A 20,583-nucleotide genomic window follows, 5' to 3' on the forward strand; every position below is an offset into this window, starting at 1 on the left:
CATCTTTTTTGTTTCTATTGTTTTAATAGCAAATGAGAGACATTATCATAATTCCTGCTTATAGGCCGTTCCCTCCTTATCCTCGCCTCCACTTCTCACCTCGATGGGATACTCGTCCTCCATTGGCTGGCTCGACTGTTCGCCTTGGTCCTCCTGGTCTGCCGCACTGGTGGGCTGAGGAGGCGGGGGGGAGTGTGGGCGGGCCCGGGGTTCGGCCAGGTCACGCTCCACCAGCAGGGTGATGGTGGGGGAGGCGGTGGTGAGCAGAGCTACTGCCTGGTCATGCCTGGCCTCTGTCATGTCTACACCATTGATCTGGATCGACAGATCAGTGCGTCAGCCTCCAGACAGAAATGAGCCACAGCACGCGGCTCACAGACGCCCCCTGCTGGCCACTGGAATTAGGCCTATTCTACATTCCTCCCCTTCAGTTGGGCCACAGTGGCCATTCCTTCAATTAATCTAATACTTTGAAGATTACATAACGCTAACTAACAATTGAATAAAAAATTTGCACAATTCAGTTACTGAAACAAATGAACCTGAGCATTTACAAGACATATGGACCCAGAGAGAACTCTCCGCCATTACAGGCATTCTTGCTAATGTGATTTGCAGACGTATTTGATCATCAGTATTCAGGGCTCGGTTGCGAGCATTAAGCAGCACTAGGTCCACTTTAACTTCCATACACGTCTCTATGGTGACAGAACAAGACCCAGAAGAAACATTGAAATTTGAAAAGGACCCCAAAATCTTCACATGTACTTTTATCCCGTACTTATATCATTACAATTAAGAACAAAATACGCAAATGTAAAGCAGTTTACAGCAAGACACACACAGATAGAAATCAATAAAACTACAGGCATTTATTACAGATGTTGTGAATGGAACATTGAATGCAGTGGCTCCACCTGCTGGTGAACAGAGGTTATCGGCCAAGCAAAACTGAATTGGACTGAAGTCTCTAGTACAGTTACTAGTGCCAAAGAATTAATCTGTCAATAAAAAAAGAAAGTAAAATAATAGGATATGAAAATAAATTTTGTGCTTAAATTAAAGGCACAAGGATCTGACCAACTTCCCAAAAGACGAGTGGACCATGGACATTCATATCTGGCCAGCACCTGAGTTTCCTAAGAACATATTCTGTAGCAACTTTTTAAGTTGCCTGGCTGTCTATTTTGTGGAGCAGCCGCATATGAGGAAAACAAAAGGAAACCATCCTTTTGGGGGGGGGGGGGGGTAATTCCCTTCAAGATTTTGTGTGTATTGTTGTACCACAAACACACCTAAACTAAAGCACTATATACATCTAAATTTCAAAAATGCTATAATGCTATAATGACTATCAATTGTGAACAGGTGAAGATCGGGTGATTGAGGGTCTCTTTTCCATAGAGACACATTAAGGCCAGCGAGAGGGTGCAGGTTAGAGGTGCTCAGTGACAAAAAAAACAAGCCAACATCAAGAGAGACAGACAGACCAGCTAGAGGCAGACCAGGGACAGAGAGTCAGACAGAATGACTGACCACGGACAGACTGCCTGGCTGGGTGGAGACAGACAGACCAGCTAGAGGCAGACCAGTGACAGAGAGTCAGACAGAATGACTGACCACGGACAGACTGCCTGGCTGGGTGGAGACAGACAGACAGACCAGCTGAGAGAAGGAGGACTGTCTCCCGTCTCTTGTCTAACTGGGGAGAGATAGACAGACAGTCCAGATGGGAACAGAAAGATAAGTAACAGACAAAACTGGCTGGGGACTAACTGACAGACCAGCCAGGGAGAGACAAACAGACCAATTGACTGAGGACACAAAAACCAGTCTGGGACAGTGCAGACAAGCCAGAGTGCTCAGGGGGAACTGAGGAGGACCTACCACCTGAGGAAGGGGCAGGTGAGTGGGGTGGGGAGGCCTGTGTGGTCTGTACACTGAGAGAACCTCAGTACTGACCTCGGTACCAACAGACAGGCCAGCATTGACTTCCATGGAGATTTTCCTTTGTGATAGTACTGTACCCATCCATCATACCTTTTATATACATATATAAACCTATATATGAATGTTATACATACAGTACCCATGTGTAACAACAAGATGATGCACTAGTATATATGGTTAAAGCCAATGTTAATGTGTTTGGAGGCATGTGCAATTTTCACCTAGTGAGTGACAGGGGACGGGGCACTCCGGGGGCCAATCAGCATTCAGCTGGGGCCTGTGCCCCTGTGGCCCCGCCCCTGCTCCCAAACGCTGCGCACACGGCTCACGGTATCGCCTCCAGATTCTTCCTGAGCCCAGCACAAACACTTAGAGAAAAGTCATGACTAAAAACCATAAGACTAGCAAAATATAATACAAATTATGTAAGGGAATGTGTCCTCCCTGCTGGTTGGCCTGTCTCTGTAATGTCTACCAAGTCAGAACTATCAAACGCTCCCTGCATCACAGCAGCATCAATCAAGCATCTCCCATTCAATCACATGTGTGAGACAGCTGAAAACCACACGCTAACGACCTGTCATGGAGCAGCGAACCGAGGCCAGCGAATGACTGGGGAACTGAGGGCGTCTCACAGCAGGGACAGAGGTCAGCACTGACCACCCAGTATCAGCATTTATCTCCGGATCGGCGTGTTGTTTCCATGGCAGCGGCCCCACCTCCCCCAACACCACACCCACCACCCAAGTATGGAGGAGACATGGGAAACGAGCAAGGGGTAGGAGAGGGAGTGAAATGATTAAAGAAAAAAAAAACTGGAGTAGAAGAGACAGACACGTCATACGAGCAAGTACAACTGCACCCCCTAGAAGACCCAACAAAATCACAGCTGAACTATAATGTTTGTGTTTCTAATGGGATGAAAACATCACTGTGGGCTAAAATAATCATTTTACACCCAATATCCAAGTCAGCAGCTTCCCTGACAGCTCAATAAGCCACGACTCAAGACCCAAAATTAACAGACACCAGACAGGTGAGCACTGACGTGTGGAAACCAGGGGTGCAGTGACTCCCAAACTGGCGGCTGGGGATGTAGCTGCCAATCCCAAATAAGGCTTGGGGGTGGGGGGCAACAGGCAACAATGATTTAAAGCTCCTCTCCCTAAGCAAGGCCCCCTGTTGTGTTTTTCTGCCCTCTTCACCACCAGATCTGATTATACTCAGATAAGCCCATGATAAGTAAAACTTATTTCAGGTGAAGTTTAACAGTACGCAAGTGCTAGGGTAACCCGAAGGGAATTATGGGAAATGACTGCCATACAAGGTATAAACTGATCCATAGGAGAGGTGAGGAGAGAAGGGGAGAGACAGAGAGGAGCAGAAGCAGAGCCCAGGTCAGAGCCCTGAGCAGATCAGCAATGAAACGAAACAGGCCGGCTCACTCCCGTAAGCAACAGAATTAAATATCGGATCTGGAGGGATATACAGCGGGAAAGAGGAGGTGAAGGAGGAGGTGGTGGAGGAGGAGGTGGTACTCACGGAGATGACCCTGTCTCCCACTTGCAGCGTGCTGTCACGGTGGGCGGCCCCACCTTCGGCGATCCGGGAGATGAAGATGCCCTGCTGGCAGAGAAAGACCCCAGAACTAAGTACTGGTGACAGAGCGAACCAGTAGGGTGTGAGGGTTTAATTTCAGTAGCTAAGGACAGTTAAACTCTTAAATGCTCAAGAGACTACAGACACGTTTCTTATATTCACAGGCATACAGTTACGTAATTATAAATGACAAAGGGCAGAGACACACATTTGCACAGTCAGCTGTAAACATACAGACTCCCCTATAAATGAATCGCAGTGTTTCAACAAATGTGTTAAGTTACCGTGCTTGGGGTCATGAGCTCATTTGCAGAGACCAACAACGCAAACACGTGGTAAGGAGAGAAAGGAAGCTGAAGGTGGTCAGAAGAAGGGCGATTACTGTGGGGTGTGAGATAACATCTTCTGGGCTGCCACAGTGACACTCATGTTCGGGACCCCAGGAACAAGACCGAACAGAAAGGGTGTTAGGGGTCTAAAATGGAAGGGGACACATGCTTGATACAGCGCCCTCTTCTGGGTACACGGACCCTCTCAGGGTCTCACTGTATCAGTGCTGCAGGCAATGCCGTATCCTGCTAATCCCCAAGAGAATGCAAAAGGTATCACAGCGACCCACGTTTTACCCATGTTTTACCAGGACAGCGAAACACCCCCGCCCCCCCAATCCCTGGGACTTATAGAGAAAGGCCACGTATTGGGGGGGGGGGGGGGGGGGCTGCTCATTCTGTCACTGGATACATTAACCATTGGACACAGCTGTGATGCAAAGCCACCTCCCCCCACTAAACCCTGAGTCACGAAGAGAGAGATCGCTGATGGACGACATTTCGTTTGCGATACGCTCGACAGCCCCCCCCTCCCCCCCCCAGCCTGGGTGAGGACGGTGTAGCTAACGGTGGCCTTTAAAATCCAAGTCAGAAACGCGTTTCCTGCTACCGCTAATTCTCAAGCTCGCGTTCATGATCAGAATGCACTTGGCAATCCTGAGCGGCCCTCTGCACAAGCTTTCCCGTGACGCAAGTTGTACAAGGCAGAACTTACCAGAAGCGGGTCTAGAGAGCGCACACGCGTGTACTGATCAGGCAGTGCTGGTCCGCACCGGCTGAATCCCAGTCTAACAGGACACGGGGACTGAGGTAAAAAAAAATACCAGCCCCCGAAATACCACTGGGGGGTCTGACTGTGTGTCCATGCCTGCTATTCATAACCATGTTGCCACGGCGACCCGTCCAAACTGAAAACAGGTGGCGTTCGGACGGGAATCCAGCGGGGGGTGAGGGTATGTGGTTAAGACAGCGTTCTCACATTTAGACCGAGGTCTCTTCACTCTGACTCAGCGCTGACTCGTCACTCAGTCACGGAAGAGCCTCGTGACTCACCTGGCTGGCACAGTGGGACAGCCTCACACAAAAGCCACAGCCTCGGGTTGTTGGGAAACTGCACCATTCACATGGTACATTCGTATTTACCTACCTAGCTTTACTTAGCTAGCAGAACCTTTTGTCTAAGGCAATGTAGAAATGAGCAAAGAGCAGGGGCTGCCAGTCCCTGGAGCGATCAGGACCAGTGCCAGGACCAGTGCCAGGGCCAGTGCCAGGGCCAGTGCCAGGGCCAGCGACATCACTCTGCCAGCCACAGTCTTTACCCACTTAGACACACAGCGCCCCCTACCTGTTCATGTGCGCAGAGATCTGACCAGCCAGGTGCCTGGCCTCTCCCCTACTACCAAGAGGTACATGGCTAAGGACCAACCACACAATGTGCTTTAAATACCTTAGTGACCAAACCAGTAAAGTTTACTTTAGCGGGTTAGGACCCTGGGCCAGTGGTCGAGACGGTTCTGGGTAGTGAATCCCAGGGTCAGTGGTGAATGGTGTCTCTTGGGCCCTTGAGCAAAGCCCTTAACCCTTAATTGCTTCAAGGATTGGCTGACCCTGCTTTCTCAAAAATGTAAATTGCTGTGAATAAAAGTGTCTGATAAATAAATAAAATGCGACAGTAAAGTAGGGCTAAGAGTAAAGGAGACGCGAGCTGACGTACGGTGTCGCCGGTACGGTACTGGGTGGAGCCCTTCCCTCCGGCGATACTGAAGCCCAGGCCCTTGTCGTTGCGGATGAGGCAGGCGCTGAGGCGCTGGCGACCGGCGGCAGGCTCCAGGCAGAAGGGCAGGCCGCTGCCGCGCCGCTCACGCGGGAACGAGTCGTCCTCGGGCCGCAGTGGCGTGGTCGTCACAGCATTCTCGGGCTCCACCATGCGCTCCCGTAGCAGCGTCATTGACACAGCAGTGCCAGAGCCACGCAGTGCATCCACTGCCTGCTGGTGCTCTGCCCCCTGCAGGTCCACACCATTTACCTGGGCACACAAAAAGTCTAGCTAGGGCCTGCTGTTGGACCTTTGAAAGGTACTATTTCACAATACAAATTTGCAATATTTGATAAAGTTATCTGCCGTCAGCTTTATCACATCTACATTCCCATTTCTGATTGGTTATTAAGTGTCACATGATTAGAGAGACCCCAAAGTTAATAGCCGTTGGCTTCATCATATCAAGCTTAGGTGATTCTAATATTAATATGAGAGGGAGACATTCCCATTTCTGATTGGTTATTAAGTGTCATATAATTAAAGATCCCCATTTATACGTTTATAGCTGTTAGCCTTGTCATTTCAATAAGATGAGATGGTTCTACTATTAATGTAAGAAGACATTTCCATTTCTGACTGGCTATTGTCACTTGATTAAAGAGAACCATAAAGTTAACAGCTGTTTCGTCTTCATATCTACAGGGTGGTTATAATATTAATGTATGACGGAGACACATTCCCATTTCTGATTGGTTATTTAATCAATCCTATTTAATGTCACGATTAGACAGACATTCACAGGCATAGGAACAAACGAACACACGAGCACACAAACACACGCATGTGTACGCAGCCCAAGACTTGTGGGTTCTCTCTACCTGCAGCAGCTTGTCTCCCACTTTGACCCCAGCGCGGGCAGCCGGGCCATCCTCTGACACCCTGGAGATGAAGATACCCTGGGGTGGGGAGACACACTCAGAGCTGTTAAATATAGGAACAATTGCTTTGAACAGGCCACCGTTTTGACATGAGTTATAATTTTTCCTTTCAATTTCAGCTACATATCCTGACTAAACGTACAACAGCACGTCCTACTACCTACAACTTTCAGGACAGACTGTTAAAGACGCCGTACTCTGCAGGGCAGCAGGTATAGACACGATTAAAGTAAATATTGCTTGCGTATAAGAAAAGAGAGCGGGGAAGGACAGAAAGTCTGGAATAATGCAAACCTAAGCAATCGATCACAGATCCCAAGAGACTGGGGATACCTGTCTGCAGTTATACCATAGACTCATTTGCGGCTGATCAGGCCTTGCTGCAATCAAGCTTTCCATTAAGGGGCTGGTGAAGGACGCAAAGAACGAGGGGGGGGGGGGCTTTACCCTAGACCACAGAGCTCTGAGAAGCCCATATTCTTTAAGATAAAAATGAACACTGCTCCAATCAGACACCACATCTGTTTACTCCAGTCTGTATGTCCAAGCTCCGGTACTCACTGATCCTCAGAGTTCTTTAAAAACACAAAGCGGGGGCCTGTTAGAGAACAGTGATCTGCATCACCCTCCCCGGAGAAGCCGGGAGAGCAAGTACCATTAGCGGCGAGACCTTGGCGATCCTTAATGTCACTGATCGGCCAGTGGACACTGGCCAGCATTGATCAGAGTGACCTCAAGGCTCACATGTGACACAAGGATAGATGACAATGGCATAGATGTATTGAATGAATGGGTCAGTGTTTTGTCCCCCGAGAGGAATAACGCTTGAATCATGCTGTATATTGACGAATGATCATGATGGCCCTTGTGACGGCATGACCCCAGCGTGGCGAAGGGTATCCCTACTGCATGAAGGTAAAATGCGGCCCGACATGTGTGTTCATATACCATCTACTTCGCCACAGGCCTCTGGGGGGGTGGAGCGCCACAGTTGTGAGACCCTGTGCCCCTGCTAGGGTGTCCAACTGGACAAAGGTCATCACTTGGACGACCTGCCCCCTATCCATTCCAAACTGCCAATGCAAAGGCAGGATTACGAGAGACCGGCACAGAACTTCAGCTCTGGATGCTCCGTAGCCCCCCCCCCCCCCCCCCACCTTACCTCGTCATCTCCCTTGTACGGCGTGGAGCCACGCCCCCCCGCGATACTGATCCCAAGGCCACCCGTCTGCCGTAGGACTGTCAGCGTCAGCTAGAAGGAGAGGAGATGGATGAGCACGGCTGGTGGGGCCGGCCACCAGGGGGCACTCACCACACAGGCAAAGTCCCAGGCAAGAACATTCCAGGGAAAAAAAACAACGCTTGCCGTTTGTTTTCTGGGGGCCCGGAGCAGGGCAGCTAATTCAGATTCTGTTATACCTTGAAACTTAAGATGTCACATTACTGATGGGAGGGATGGGATCGGAGAATGGGTTGGGATACAGGATGGCTTGACCAGGTCTGGGGGAAACGGGAGGGTTCATTCAACTGGAGAGATTCTGGGTAAAAGGTGGTGACTAGCAATGTAGAAAGGGGACATTCTGGAAAGGCCTGTAAAGAATGATTTGTCCCCGACATAGAAAAAAAAAGCTGGGGAGGGTTTTTTTCCCCTCTTTTTGTGAGAAGCATCCGGGCCCGGAGAAGCCAGAAGGCGAAACGATGTGCTGGTCCCCCCCCCCCCCATCCAGGGGGATTGATCCGTGCCACAGGAGGGCACCTCAGAGTACATGCAGAACAGAGCAGGTCCTCAGAATGCAGGACGACCTGTAAAAGGTGCATTAGACAGACAACTCTGCATACACAGAGACACACACACACACACACACACACACACACACACACACACACACACACACACACACACACACGAGAACGTGCGGGAAGCTACTGCAAACCACGACGTGGAACCGGGAGACCATGAAAACACGACTAAGGAGGGGGTGTTAATAAATCACAACACAACTATCGGGACCCCATCCGAGGCGTGGATGTTAGTGAGGCAAGCCGTGGCAGATCGGAGTTAGTGCAGATGGAAAATTTAGTATGGTGAGGAGAGAAATCATACACATGCAATAGTTTACCTTCCTGCCGTAATAATGTAATAGACCAACCCTAACAGACTAACCCTAATACTGTACGGGCTCACGGCACCGCACTGCAAGTCTTGTACTGTTAAGCCAGATGATCTACACATATCACAGGTCTACAGTGCTGTTTCTGCACCTTCTCCTGGGGCAATTCTAGAATTTTTTTAAAGTGGGGGACATTAGAGGGGCCATAATTCACGCATAGCGGCTAACCGTAGCAATAGCCAATGGTATATTTGAATTGGTGAGTAACAGGGGAGGGGGCGAGGGACCAATCAGCTTTCAGCTGGAGACAGTGCCCTTGTGGCCCCCCATCCCTTCCATCAGCCTAACTCTTTTTCAGTAATGTCTCTTGCACCCATCTCCTTTACAGGAAACAAAAACAGAGCAGGCGATTAATATCTCTGACAGCATGTTCTTAAGACGTTAAAGGGGCAGTTCACCCTAAAACTGGAAAACAATATGTTGTAGGGGGCTTTAGTGCTATCTATTTATCTGGGTCGTTTTGCTGGGAATTGCCTAGTGTTGGAGATATTGGTTGGAGAAATGTTGGTCTGGAATACAATGGAGTGAATTACATTCTATCGGTGGTGATTAAACCACCAAAAATCCAGCAGCGGAGTCTCTTACCAAAAATCATGACCAGGTTACGCAAGATAATTCACAAACTTTGTAGTCAGCGGTAAAATGCTGGCACTAGTTTCTTCTACCAAACTCCACACACCAATCGTATCACTGCACAGAAGACAGCGCCAGGGTGCTCGTAGGGGCTGAAGAGGGGCAGTAATTCATACAGAGGGGCTAACCTTAATTACCCAATGATATGTTTAGAATTGGTGAGTGACAGGAGAGGGGGCACTCCAGGGGCCAATCAGCTTTCAGGGCATTGTGGTTCCATCCCCCCTAAATGCCCTTGACACTCGCCTTAAGGACGTGATGACAACTTACAGCTCTTAGCATTTACACCCACCTCCAGCCCATCTTATGAGCCTGGGAGGCTACAACCCGGCAGGATGGGAAAAGAGGCTGAAAGTCAAGTGAACCAGAAGTGGACCAGTTACAGCGGGGTGAAGATACCAGAAAAGAATGGAAAGGACTGACTGACCAAGCTGGTGCTCTCCCAAGACCACATATCCAAGGCTAATAACATTCTGACAAGTGACATCTTTAACAAGCCTGTGGGTTAAGGCATCCCATAAAAATACAATAGCCTTTCTGGAAGGTGTTACCAAGCTGGGTCAGTCTCTCCAAGGCAAACTTTAGAGGTTATCCCTCGTGATTGGCTTGGGTTATTTAAGGTGTTTGCTATGTCAAAATGAGCGAGAGAGAAAGAGAGACACAGAGATGGATGGATGGGTGGGAAAGAGTAGGTACAGACCTCTTCCTCCTCAATTCGAGCAGGCTCAATCAGCAGATTATTGACTTGATCAAATGACACCCCCTGTTAGGACAGGAACCAGCGAGAAGCATGCGGATTAGTGGGGCAAAAATGAACACCGCGCACTCGCACGCACGCATTGGGGGGGTGGGGGTGGGCAGGCAAGCCTGCCACTTGCAGCTCCACTCTGCAGAACAGGAAGGATTTTGCTAGTGAAGACCCACCCCCTGACACTCAATGCTTCACCACCTTCTCTCCACCTGAATTTAGCTACTGAATACTAGACTGTATTAGAATAGCTCTGTAGTTCAGCTCAGTTCAGCAGTGAGTATCCACTGAACTCTGTCACTATCTCTAGTGAGTAGCCAGTGAATTCTTTCATGATCTGCAATGAGCACCTGGTGAATACTTTCATCATCTGAGTACCCAATCTGAATCTCATGAGTATCTAGACAGGAGGCATAGCAGGTATGAAGCTATCAGACTGGAGGTGAGGTGCTTGTAGAAATTGTGGAGAAGAGCAGCCAATCAAACACTTGAAGGGAATCAAAGAGGCAGAAACAAGGAGTTCACATCACATCTGAATTGCTGTGGACTTCAGAGGTCACCGAGTTAAGCAGAAGAAAGGTCAACTAATGGCATTTACAACTGAAAATTTAAAACAGAACACAAAAGACATCAAGCGACTTTGGGAGTGGTCAGAGGGACACTGACAGCAGGGTAGTGAGGAGAGTCTACCTTGGAACTGAGGGCAAGACCAAGCAGAAGACATGGTTCTCCATACATCTACAACGTTCATTCAGACAGTTTCATTGAATCCACTGTCGTGGGTTGAGGTGTAAGGAGGAGTCCCTGACGGCCGAAGTTGTAAACCTGGCTCTACAAACTTATAAAAGTCTCAAAGATCTGAAAGTTTTTAGTGCCCCAAGGGGCATAGATGTATCCTGAGTCCCCGTGTCTGGCAGAAAGGGAACAAAGAGACAAGCTGTTCAAACTAACTTGAGCCTGACCAAAACTGACCATGCCTACAACAATCTCAGGACTCTAACCCCAACCTCATCACCCTGGCAGGTAAATAGCTAAACCACGTTTTGCAGCATGACACCAACCATAAGCGGTGGGACAGTATACAGACAAAACCCCTCTAGTAGGAGTGTAACGGTACACGTATTCATACCAAAATTTTTCGGTATAGGTCTTTCGGTTCAGTACGCATATGTACCGAACAAATGCAGCAAACGCGGAACCTGTGTGTGTTTGCGTGTTTCCTCCGACCAACATTCAGAAAGGGGTGGATGAATCTGCGCCGCTACACATGCGAAGCTGGAGGCTGCTAATGTTAACACAAGTACAGCCCAGGTATTTTTACATGCTGCACCATAATGGATATTTATTTCATTATGCTTTGTATTTTGTGAGACAATATTTGTGTTTCAAAGTTCTGATATGAAACTGAAAGCTGCTGATGTGAACACAGTACAGATCAGGTACAGTTAGTTTTGTAAATGTGCACCTTAATGGATATTTGTTTGAAAAAATATGTTCTTTTAAGTAAATTACTTATATTAGTAGGTTGCAGCGGTATTGACAGAGACTTTTTATTGAAGAAAGACAGTCATACTTTGTTCAATAAGCCACTGTTTACTAAAGAAAAAATAAGCTATTTATGTTTTGTTACCTTTACCCCCGCTGTACCCAAACATACCGAACCGTGACTTCAAACTGAGGTACATAATGATCTGTGATATCTGTGTACCGTTACACCCCTAGTCTCTAGCTCTGGAGAACATTAAAAAGTCTGAGATCTAGGCGTTAGAGCGGTTCTCAGTGAAGTACATTAATAGCACCTAAAACACATAGGTTTCTCCAAACTGCAGGCCTGAAAGAGATTTAAAATGGCATGATGAAGGACATGACATTAGAAGGTGTTAATTCCGTGGCACCTCAAGAAGCTCTGTGACCTGCTTTTCTGGGTGCAAAATATTGGCCGGCACTCGAGAGACTGGAAATCCTGAGAATGAAGAAGAAACATCCAAAATGCTGACGTTGAGGGAGAATGGATCCACACGTGGTAACCCAGAACACTACCTGGGGTGTGCAGCAGCTCCATTTCTCTGACTGATCCCTGAGCGTTTTTAGAGGACAGAGGACGGCCGGTATCTCCCTTCACACGTCTCCCTACCTTGATGGGCTGCAAGGGGGAGGTGATCCTGTCCAGCAGCCTATTGTCAACAGACTCTGGCAGTTCGCTCTCCGCCTGAAGTGTGGCGATCAGCTTGGGATCAGCTGGCCCCTCCTGATCTTCCTCTTCGTCATCCCCATCACCAACCCCGTCGGGGGTGAAGCCCCGCAGGAGGGCGGCCACGGTCTCCGGTTTGGGCAGCTTTGTGATCTTGAAGTGCTTTTTGTAGTGGGGGGTGTCCTTGCGGATGAGCCGCTGCCGCTCGGCAGGTAAGGCGGGCAGCTCCTCCTCATCACTACGCTCCCTGTCACCATCCTCCTCGTCTTCATCGTCCTCGTCGTCCCCTCCACGGATGATGGGTTCATCGGCAAAGTGCACTGTTGGCTGAGAGGCAAAGATGTATTAACTTTTTGGTAATATAGTTAAGCAGAAAACAAGAATTATTTTGTCTACCAAAATCAACCTCAAATCTACAAGTTTTAATAGAAATGAAACAAAGTCTAATCAGGTCCCTCCTGCTGTACTTTGACTCATCATTAAGTGATGAGTATTTTTTCCCCACATTTTTTTTTGGATACTTCCGTAAATGTAGGACCAACCTCAATATATTCCACCTCCATCTCATCGAGCCCCTCCTCTTCCTGATCCTGGGTGTATACATCCTCTGGCTCCTCCCCCTCAGCTGGCAGGTCCCGCCTTTCCTCATGAGAACCCGCAGACGCCGTACTGTAGGAGGCCTGGGAGTTGTGACTGTTGCTGGACAGGCCGCTCAGACGTTTCTCCTAGGAAAGCAAATAGAAATACGATCAGAGGGGCTTTCCGGAAGCCGCAGGGTCTAGCACGTCTGCCAGATGAGGGCGGAGCTCCATATCACACCGCGATACCCTAACTCTCCGCAGCTGAGCAGCATAAGAGCTTCCAGAGTCCCACTAGCTTAGCAGAATTCACAGACCCATTCAGTCACAGAGCAGTGCCCGCCTGAAGCTGTAAGCTCTAACGATCCGCCTCGTTTGCGGACGCCCACCTCTGCTTCGGGCGTATCTGCATCCCCGTCAGGCTTGGCTGTGTATGCCTCGTTCCTCCGCTCCTCGATCACCTTCTTCATGACCTTCAGCTCACTGGGGTGTGGTGTCGCCCGCCGCTGCAGGCCCTTTGACAGACAGATGGACGGACCGAATCATTGTGAATGTCATGCATTCAACCCAACCATTACACTACAAAGACTCGCCCAATGACGGGCAGGACCAACTGGCTGAATGGACTGTGTATTGCATTAATTATTGTGCATTAATTATTATTACTGTCCATTATTATCCTAACTTGCATGTTGCTTTGGGCAAAAGTGTATCCTAAATATGCCAATTAATATAAAAAATGTGTTTTATCCCGTTTAAATGTACGTACTGTGCTGCTTAAGCTTTTGCAATTAAGTGGGCAAGTAAGTAAGCAATTATCCATCCATCCATCCATCCATCTTCACTTACAGTGCCTGCCTTGCGCTCCTCTGGCACCTCCTCCACCTCCTCCTTGGCCTCGTCCCGGAACTGGATGACCGACACGCGATTGAGGTTGGTGTCTGTCCAGCTGTCGTCGGGCCTCTCCTGCAGCAGGTTCTCTGTGGGATGGGGGTGCGGGAGTGGAGGTTAGCGGCCATCGTTAAATGACAGCTGACAGGGAAGTGATGCGTGTATCCTTTCTACATTTTTCTAGGACATGTGGTCAACCCAGGGTGGGGCTGTAGTAGCTGTTGGAGACAGCTGTCAGAGGCAGGTAATGAGATGGGGGGGTCTCTCACCAAGGCTGGGAGACGGCTGCTGGGGCAGCAGGTAGCAGGTGAGCACCTTCTCCCCCGTGTGCTCGTCATCCTCCGTCTGGAACTTGAGCATGGGCTGCGACTGGTTCTCCGCCAGCCACATAGCCTTCAGGTTCAGGTTGGCCAGGGCGAAGGGCAGGTTCTGGAGCCTGGGGCAGATATCAGGAAATCAAGCACAGTTCCACGGAATTATCCCGAACATGCATGGAAAGATGGGAAGAGACTCAGTCTCCCTGGTTTCTAGTTAGTTTTCCTTCCATAACAGATGACTGCCTTTAAACCACTGCTGTCACAAAACCCAGGGAGTGCCAGACAACTTACCAAACACTCCCCACCCCCGAAGAACATAAAAGCAGGTACCCGCAGCACAGTGCATTGATTACAGGACAGTGTAAAAAGCGCCCAAAAATCTCCACTTCAGCTTCCATCTCTGTCCGGAAATGTCACATTTAAACAACTAGTTTCACAAACATAAAACATAATGTCTTATCGTTTTTGCCAACCTATGCCTATGTTATTTCAAAAACTACATTGAAATTATCCATCAAAACTCAATGAATTTTCAACAGATTGACCAACAATATAGGTAAATTTCACCCTCAGTTTTCTTATTGGAAGTGAAAGGCAGGTCTCCAATTATCAGGGCAGGGTTTACGTTAACATCTCAAACAAGATAATAATTTGTATCGCCAGTATAATAGATGAGGTAGTATGGCCTCCGGGAAGGTGGGGGGCGCTCACCGATTGCCAGCCACATCAAGCACGTGCAGCTCGGAAGCTCCAGCCAGCTCACTGGGCAGCCGGCCCACCTGGTTGTCCCGCAGCGACAGCACGTTCAGGCTGGAGCAGCCGCCCAGCTCCACGGGGATGCCGCCCAACCGGTTGCGGTCCACGTTCAGGTTGGTCAGCTTCTTCAGCTTGCCCACTGTGCGCGGCAGCGTCTGACAGGGTTGTGGTGGAGTTTAAGAAAATGCGACAAAGGAGATGGCAGGATGTAATGAGAGAGATATAAAACGCTGATAAAATGCTATGTATTTTTAACGTGAAAATCACTACATGAATTTTAAGGATTTGTCTATATGCATAATGCGAAGAGACTGACTCATTGATACCAAGCTTGTCCATATAATTTGTTTGCCAACAACAGTTTAAACGTCACATTCATAACACTTTAACCGTCCAAAAAGGATTTCCATGAGGCCAAGTTCAGGTACACTGTTAGGGAGGGGGGATATTGCGCACACGCACACGCACACGCACACACACACACACACACACACACACACACACACACACACAGCTTCAAGGTTCCCCTATGCAACACATAACAGCGAAAATGACATAATGGAAAACAATCCATTCATCAGTCTTGAATTACAAGCCGCCAGCAGAAAACAACCTTTTCTCCTCTTTTTATCCAGTTGAGAAGGTGCTAGGGGCATCCCATCGCGGCTAAGGCACTGCATGGTTGGCAAGGTTTATGGAAAGCCGTTTCATTCTCATGCAGGTCATAAGATGACATAACGGAAGGTCAGGACGACAGGTGGGAAGGGCGACTGGCATTTGAGCATCTACCTGCAGCAGGTTTTCTGCCAGCATGAGCTCGGACAGGTTCTCGCACTGGCCGATGGATTCCGTCAAGTGGGTCAGCCGGTTCTGGTCCATTTTAAGGATGGACAGCTGCTTCAGGGAGCCTGAGTGCAGAAGCACTTGTCAGAATGTACGCAGAACCTTTCTGATTAGATGGTAAGCAGAATGGTTACAATGGCTGAGTCCTGCCAGCAGAGGGCAGTAGCATGCAATAACTTATGGCTCAGTTCCATTATTTCCAACCTTTCCCAGACAAAGGTTTCCCCTTATGATACCTAAACAACACCCAGCTCCAGCAACCAATAGGTGGAAATTCCCAACATACTATAGGACTGACAGCAAGGATTATCATTTCTCTGCGGCCAAAATATAGGTAGTTTCCAGGCCAAAATAAGTACTGTTATTCAGGTATTAAAGTTCATTCAAAATGGTCCTCGTCAGTGAATTCAGTCGGTCAACCCTTGCTACCAATGAAATGAAACTATCAATGTCACTCAGTCTGAATGGAAGAATCTATGGCCGGAACACTGGGGTGGACTGGCCATCTGGCATACTGGGCATGTTCCCAGTGCACCGATGGGTGTGTGAGCTGGCGAAAAGCCTCCCCCAAATTACTGTGTGGGACCTGCTGGAATTGGCCATAATGGTCTGATAATGGGCCATTACAGTTCAATAATACTAAGGTACCACATCAGAGACAGTAACAACAACAACAACAACAACTAATACAACATTGGTTCCGGAAGCTTCCTTTGTGGGTCGCTCACCGATACTGTCGGGGACGCTCTCCAGAAGGTTCTGCGAGAGCAGCAGGTCGGTGAGGGCCAGGAGGCCGCTCAGCTCTTCCGGCAGCTGCTCCAGCCGGTTCTCAGACACGTCGAGACACACCAGCCGACGCAGGTTGCCCAGCTCCTGGAGATGGGAGGGACAAGATGGTGTCCATCAGCATCAAGCTGAGGTCTACTGGAGCATGAGGTGGCTGGCCAACCTTAACAAAGCAGCCATTGAAATCCCAAAGGCGAGGAAGGTCTTTATGTAAACTATATGGTTTCTCAACATGAGTGCATGCACACGCAAACAGACAGGCAGACACAGATAGGCAGAGACACACACACACACACACAGTCCATTCATTGCTTAGAGCATAACCCTAATGCTAATATTAACGCCTACCTAGCCCTAAACCACTAGTAGCCAAAGAAAATGCAACACTTTTGGTTTCACTTTTCACTTTGTTTTTTGACTGCAGTCACATTTTTCATCAAATTGATGTTTATATTGTGAAGACCATAAGAATTTCCCCACAAGATAAAAAGTAAGAGGTTTTACCACACTGAGGGGATATTTGATCTCGACAAATTGAAACACCGCCCCCCTCCCCCCCCCCCCCCACACACACACACACACACACACACGCACACAAAAAGGCCTTCGCTGAAAGCAGTCCACAGACCAGTGTGCACTGAGGGGAGGCGCTGAGAGGTTGATACTGACCAATGGCAAGGCAGAGAGCTGGTTCCGGTCCAGCCACAGCTCTCGTAAGTTAGGCAGGGCCCCGAGTGTGTCAGGCTTGGGAAGGAATGAGGACACACAACATAGCTGCATAAGTAGCACATATACCCCAGTAAGGACACACAGCATAGACACAAGACTGTCACTCCCCAGTGAGTTCATACAGCAGTCACACGAGTGGCACACACGCACATCCAAACAGGGACACACGGCAGATCAAAACAATGGCCCATCAGCACCAACGATGCGACACTGTCAGACAGAGGCTCTTATACAGTCGTGAAAACAGCTATTGAGTCACAGTGACGAGCACTAATTACGGGCTCCGGCTGCGCTCTAAACACAAAGCGCAATGGCGGATAATGGGCTAATGCCGGGGAGGGACCTGCTGGCGCGATCGTTTGCATATGAAAACCGCGGCATGTTGAGCAGACGAGGAGGAGAGCCAAACGGCCCTGGGGCAGGCGGTACACTGAGTGATGTCGTTAGGGAGAGACTAATCCACTCCATTTATGCCTTTTCATACTCGCTCTGTACAGTTAGTTTTTGCTGCTGATCCAATCCGGACGAACAAAGCCGAACAGGGGCCTCACTGCCCACGAGATCCGGCCTCAAAATCCCCCCATGGCCTAGTCCTCCCTTCCGCCCTCGTTAAACATCAGTGGGGTTTGTCGCCCCGGAAGGAGACTGCCCATTGACACCTTCACCCTTGAGTGTGTTTTCTCTGAAAAACAGCATTGGGATTCAGAGCTCGTACATCTCTGAGCTGAATCTGCACCACCACCTGTGCCACCCCACCCCCGCTATCCATCCAATATATCGAATATAAAAATAACTTCCTTAATCTGCAACGAACACCAATGAAATGACCCAGGCATGTTTGTGGTCAGACCCGTTGGGCGACACCTCTGCTGGGCTGTAGAACTCAAGGAGAATAAGAGCCCACAGGTACAATAAGGAGGGAGAAGTTCACTGGGCCTTGTTAGGAGTCCATACTGTCAATGGCCTCACGCACACATGCACACGCACACATGCACATGCACACTGGCACAGGCACACATGCACACGCACACACACATTGTCGTTTACACAAAAATATTCAGAGCAGAACAAAAACGCTTTTTTCCAGAAAGGTCAATGCAAGTTCGTGTGAGCATACCAGTAAACACACACCCATGCAGAAACTGACAGTGCGACGGTTAATTGGGGCAGGCTCTTACCAGGACTTCCAGTTCATTGCTGCCCAGGTCCAGGTGCTCCAGCTTGACCAGGAAGGACAGCGACCTGCGAGGAGGGTTGGGTTTATTGAGGGATGGTCAGCCAGTATGAGCCACATTCAGTTACACACCCCCCCTTCCAAACACAGAAGAGGGGGTGGGTCCTCAGGGGGTCTGCTACAAGCGGCAATGCTCCTCAGGCATGCAAACATTCAGGACCACAGGTCACAGCAGACCTTAATTAACAGTTGTCAGCATGGGAGGTGGGGTGGGGGGCGCTTTAGGCTCCACTGACAGCTGCTGCTGACACCCTTTGCCCCCCCCAACCCTCATTGCTCTTGCTTCCCACACCACAATCAGCAAATGGATACCACCTAGCAGTGATTTAAGCCTCCTTTGGCAGGCCCGTGGGCACCCCCATTCTGGGTGCAACGATTAGTTCGATTCGGTTCCATTTCATAGACGGGCAGACGTCTGCCCCAACGACCAGGACCAGCAGGAAATGGTTGAAGATTCGACCAAAGAGATACAGAGCTATACAAATGTTGTGACAACTGTCTCAGGAATTAGGGGGGGGGGGCTGCCAAGTGCTCAGCATGAATGGAGAGCTACAAGACCCCCCTCAGCAGCTGAGACGAGGCTCAAAACAAACATGGCTGTCTGCTGTAGACAGTCAGGTGCAGGGGTGTGGTTAGGGTCTTATGATAAAAAGGGCGTAGCCCCAAAACCCAGAGACCCAATCTGTCTGAGGCCCAGCATCTACAATACTCTCTCTCTGAAGTTATGATGGTGGCTTTATTACGTTATGGGAAACAGGGTCCCAGATAAGGACTGCTGTGATGCAGGGCATTGTCAGACTGAAGACATGGCTGTAACATCTGTGTTAAACAAATCACTTAAGGATCTTTCAGATTCATTCAGGGCTTCAGTTCTCAGCGTTTCAGGCTCTCCTGGTCAGGTGTCCGTCCTGCACATTTACATTCAAGAAGCTCAACAACAGGACTGTACGGCGGGGTCCAGATGAAACCGTGTCAGTGCTGTGGTGCAAGCTGGACTGAGGGGGTGTAGGAGCCAGTCACGTACTCATGACATCATAACTGTTGTCACATGACCAGGTCACATAAGGGGCAGAGCCTTGGGCAGGACGGCCCAGACACAAATGTGCCCACTACTTTGCAGACCCAGAAAGTCAGAAAACCTGTGATTTATGCGATATTTTCTGGACGAATCACAGCCCCTCCAAACTCCCAGGCTTTATCCGACAAAATAACACGCATCCTTCCTAACATTCCTATTACTGGCAATCTTGGTCAGTCGGGATTCCCTGATCTCGTGAAATTTCGGTGTTCCTCGGGGGTGGGGCTCGGCTTGCTTACGTGGGCAGAGACTTCAGCAGATTCTCCCGCAGCTCCAGGGTCACCAGATTGGCCAGGCTGTGGGATGAGAAACCCAAAGGGTGATTTTTCCGGATGGGGCAGAAAGCCGAAGTGGCAGTGGCATTTGTAAAGGAGGCGGGGGCTCCCGGCGCCCGAGGCACTCACTTGCCAATGTCGCTGGGCAGAGCCTGCAGCGACACATCATTCAGGGCCAGGTGGGCCAGGCCTCGCAGCTGGGTGAAGCCATCGGGCAGTCTGGAGGGGGGGAAGACAGACAGACAGAGGGACGTTTATGTTGATTGACTACTCAGCACACGCTTTTATACAAAATGATACACCAGTTAAAAAAAAAATAAAAAGTCAGGCAGTCCCTCAAGAAATTGGGGTTAAGGGCCTTGCTTAAAGGGCCCAATGGTGACTCCACTCTGCTAACCCTGAAATTCGAACCAGCGACTATCTGACCACTGGAACATTCTCCAAACGCAAGAAGCCACACACCACCCACCCTTTCAGGCCGGACACAAGCCCGGGGCACCTCCACCCCCCCCCCCCCCCAACAATCAACAAAGGAGCAAAACTGTCAGTATCAGGCACAAGTATTCACTATTAATATTGACAGCGCCAAACAGTGCAATGCGCCAGGTGGCTGGGAATCCCAGAGCGATGTGAGTGAGGAAGCAGAGATGTGTCGGTTATTTAATATTTTCATTAGCCGGTTCAGAGGAAGCTGAACCATCTCGTCTTCCCCACAGAGTCAAATGTCAGGATGGCGAAAGCCTCAGCTCACTATTAATACAAATGGCCTAAAGGCACA

The 20,583-nt window shown here is 49.3% G+C and overlaps 1 protein-coding gene across 18 annotated transcripts in view; it reads right to left on the reverse strand.

Annotated features, from left to right (window-relative positions):
* The window catches only part of scrib (scribble planar cell polarity protein), a 77,444-nt gene that overhangs the window by 24,251 nt on the left and 32,610 nt on the right, over positions 1-20,583 (reverse strand). For 17 of the 18 annotated variants that reach the window (XR_007390927.1, XR_007390874.1, XM_049005687.1 and 14 more), the window contains exons 4-21: positions 19,935-20,024; positions 19,770-19,826; positions 18,397-18,460; positions 17,159-17,233; positions 16,432-16,576; positions 15,650-15,768; positions 14,816-15,015; positions 14,057-14,223; positions 13,746-13,876; positions 13,286-13,411; positions 12,861-13,043; positions 12,262-12,645; positions 10,080-10,142; positions 7,738-7,827; positions 6,516-6,593; positions 5,593-5,904; positions 3,493-3,573; positions 100-315 (exon numbers count right to left, since the gene is read on the reverse strand). Coding sequence is in view for 16 of the 18 variants with exons in the window: in XM_049005687.1 (XP_048861644.1) it covers positions 100-315; positions 3,493-3,573; positions 5,593-5,904; positions 6,516-6,593; positions 7,738-7,827; positions 10,080-10,142; positions 12,262-12,645; positions 12,861-13,043; positions 13,286-13,411; positions 13,746-13,876; positions 14,057-14,223; positions 14,816-15,015; positions 15,650-15,768; positions 16,432-16,576; positions 17,159-17,233; positions 18,397-18,460; positions 19,770-19,826; positions 19,935-20,024 (2,581 nt within the window). In the remaining 2 variants the exon portion in view is untranslated. The remainder of the gene's footprint in view (positions 1-99; positions 316-3,492; positions 3,574-5,592; positions 5,905-6,515; positions 6,594-7,737; positions 7,828-10,079; positions 10,143-12,261; positions 12,646-12,860; positions 13,044-13,285; positions 13,412-13,745; positions 13,877-14,056; positions 14,224-14,815; positions 15,016-15,649; positions 15,769-16,431; positions 16,577-17,158; positions 17,234-18,396; positions 18,461-19,769; positions 19,827-19,934; positions 20,025-20,583) is intronic. The other variant, XM_049005695.1, reaches the window with a different exon arrangement.

Source organism: Brienomyrus brachyistius, chromosome 1, assembly GCF_023856365.1.
Source record: "Brienomyrus brachyistius isolate T26 chromosome 1, BBRACH_0.4, whole genome shotgun sequence".
Taxonomy (NCBI): Eukaryota; Metazoa; Chordata; class Actinopteri; order Osteoglossiformes; family Mormyridae; genus Brienomyrus; species Brienomyrus brachyistius.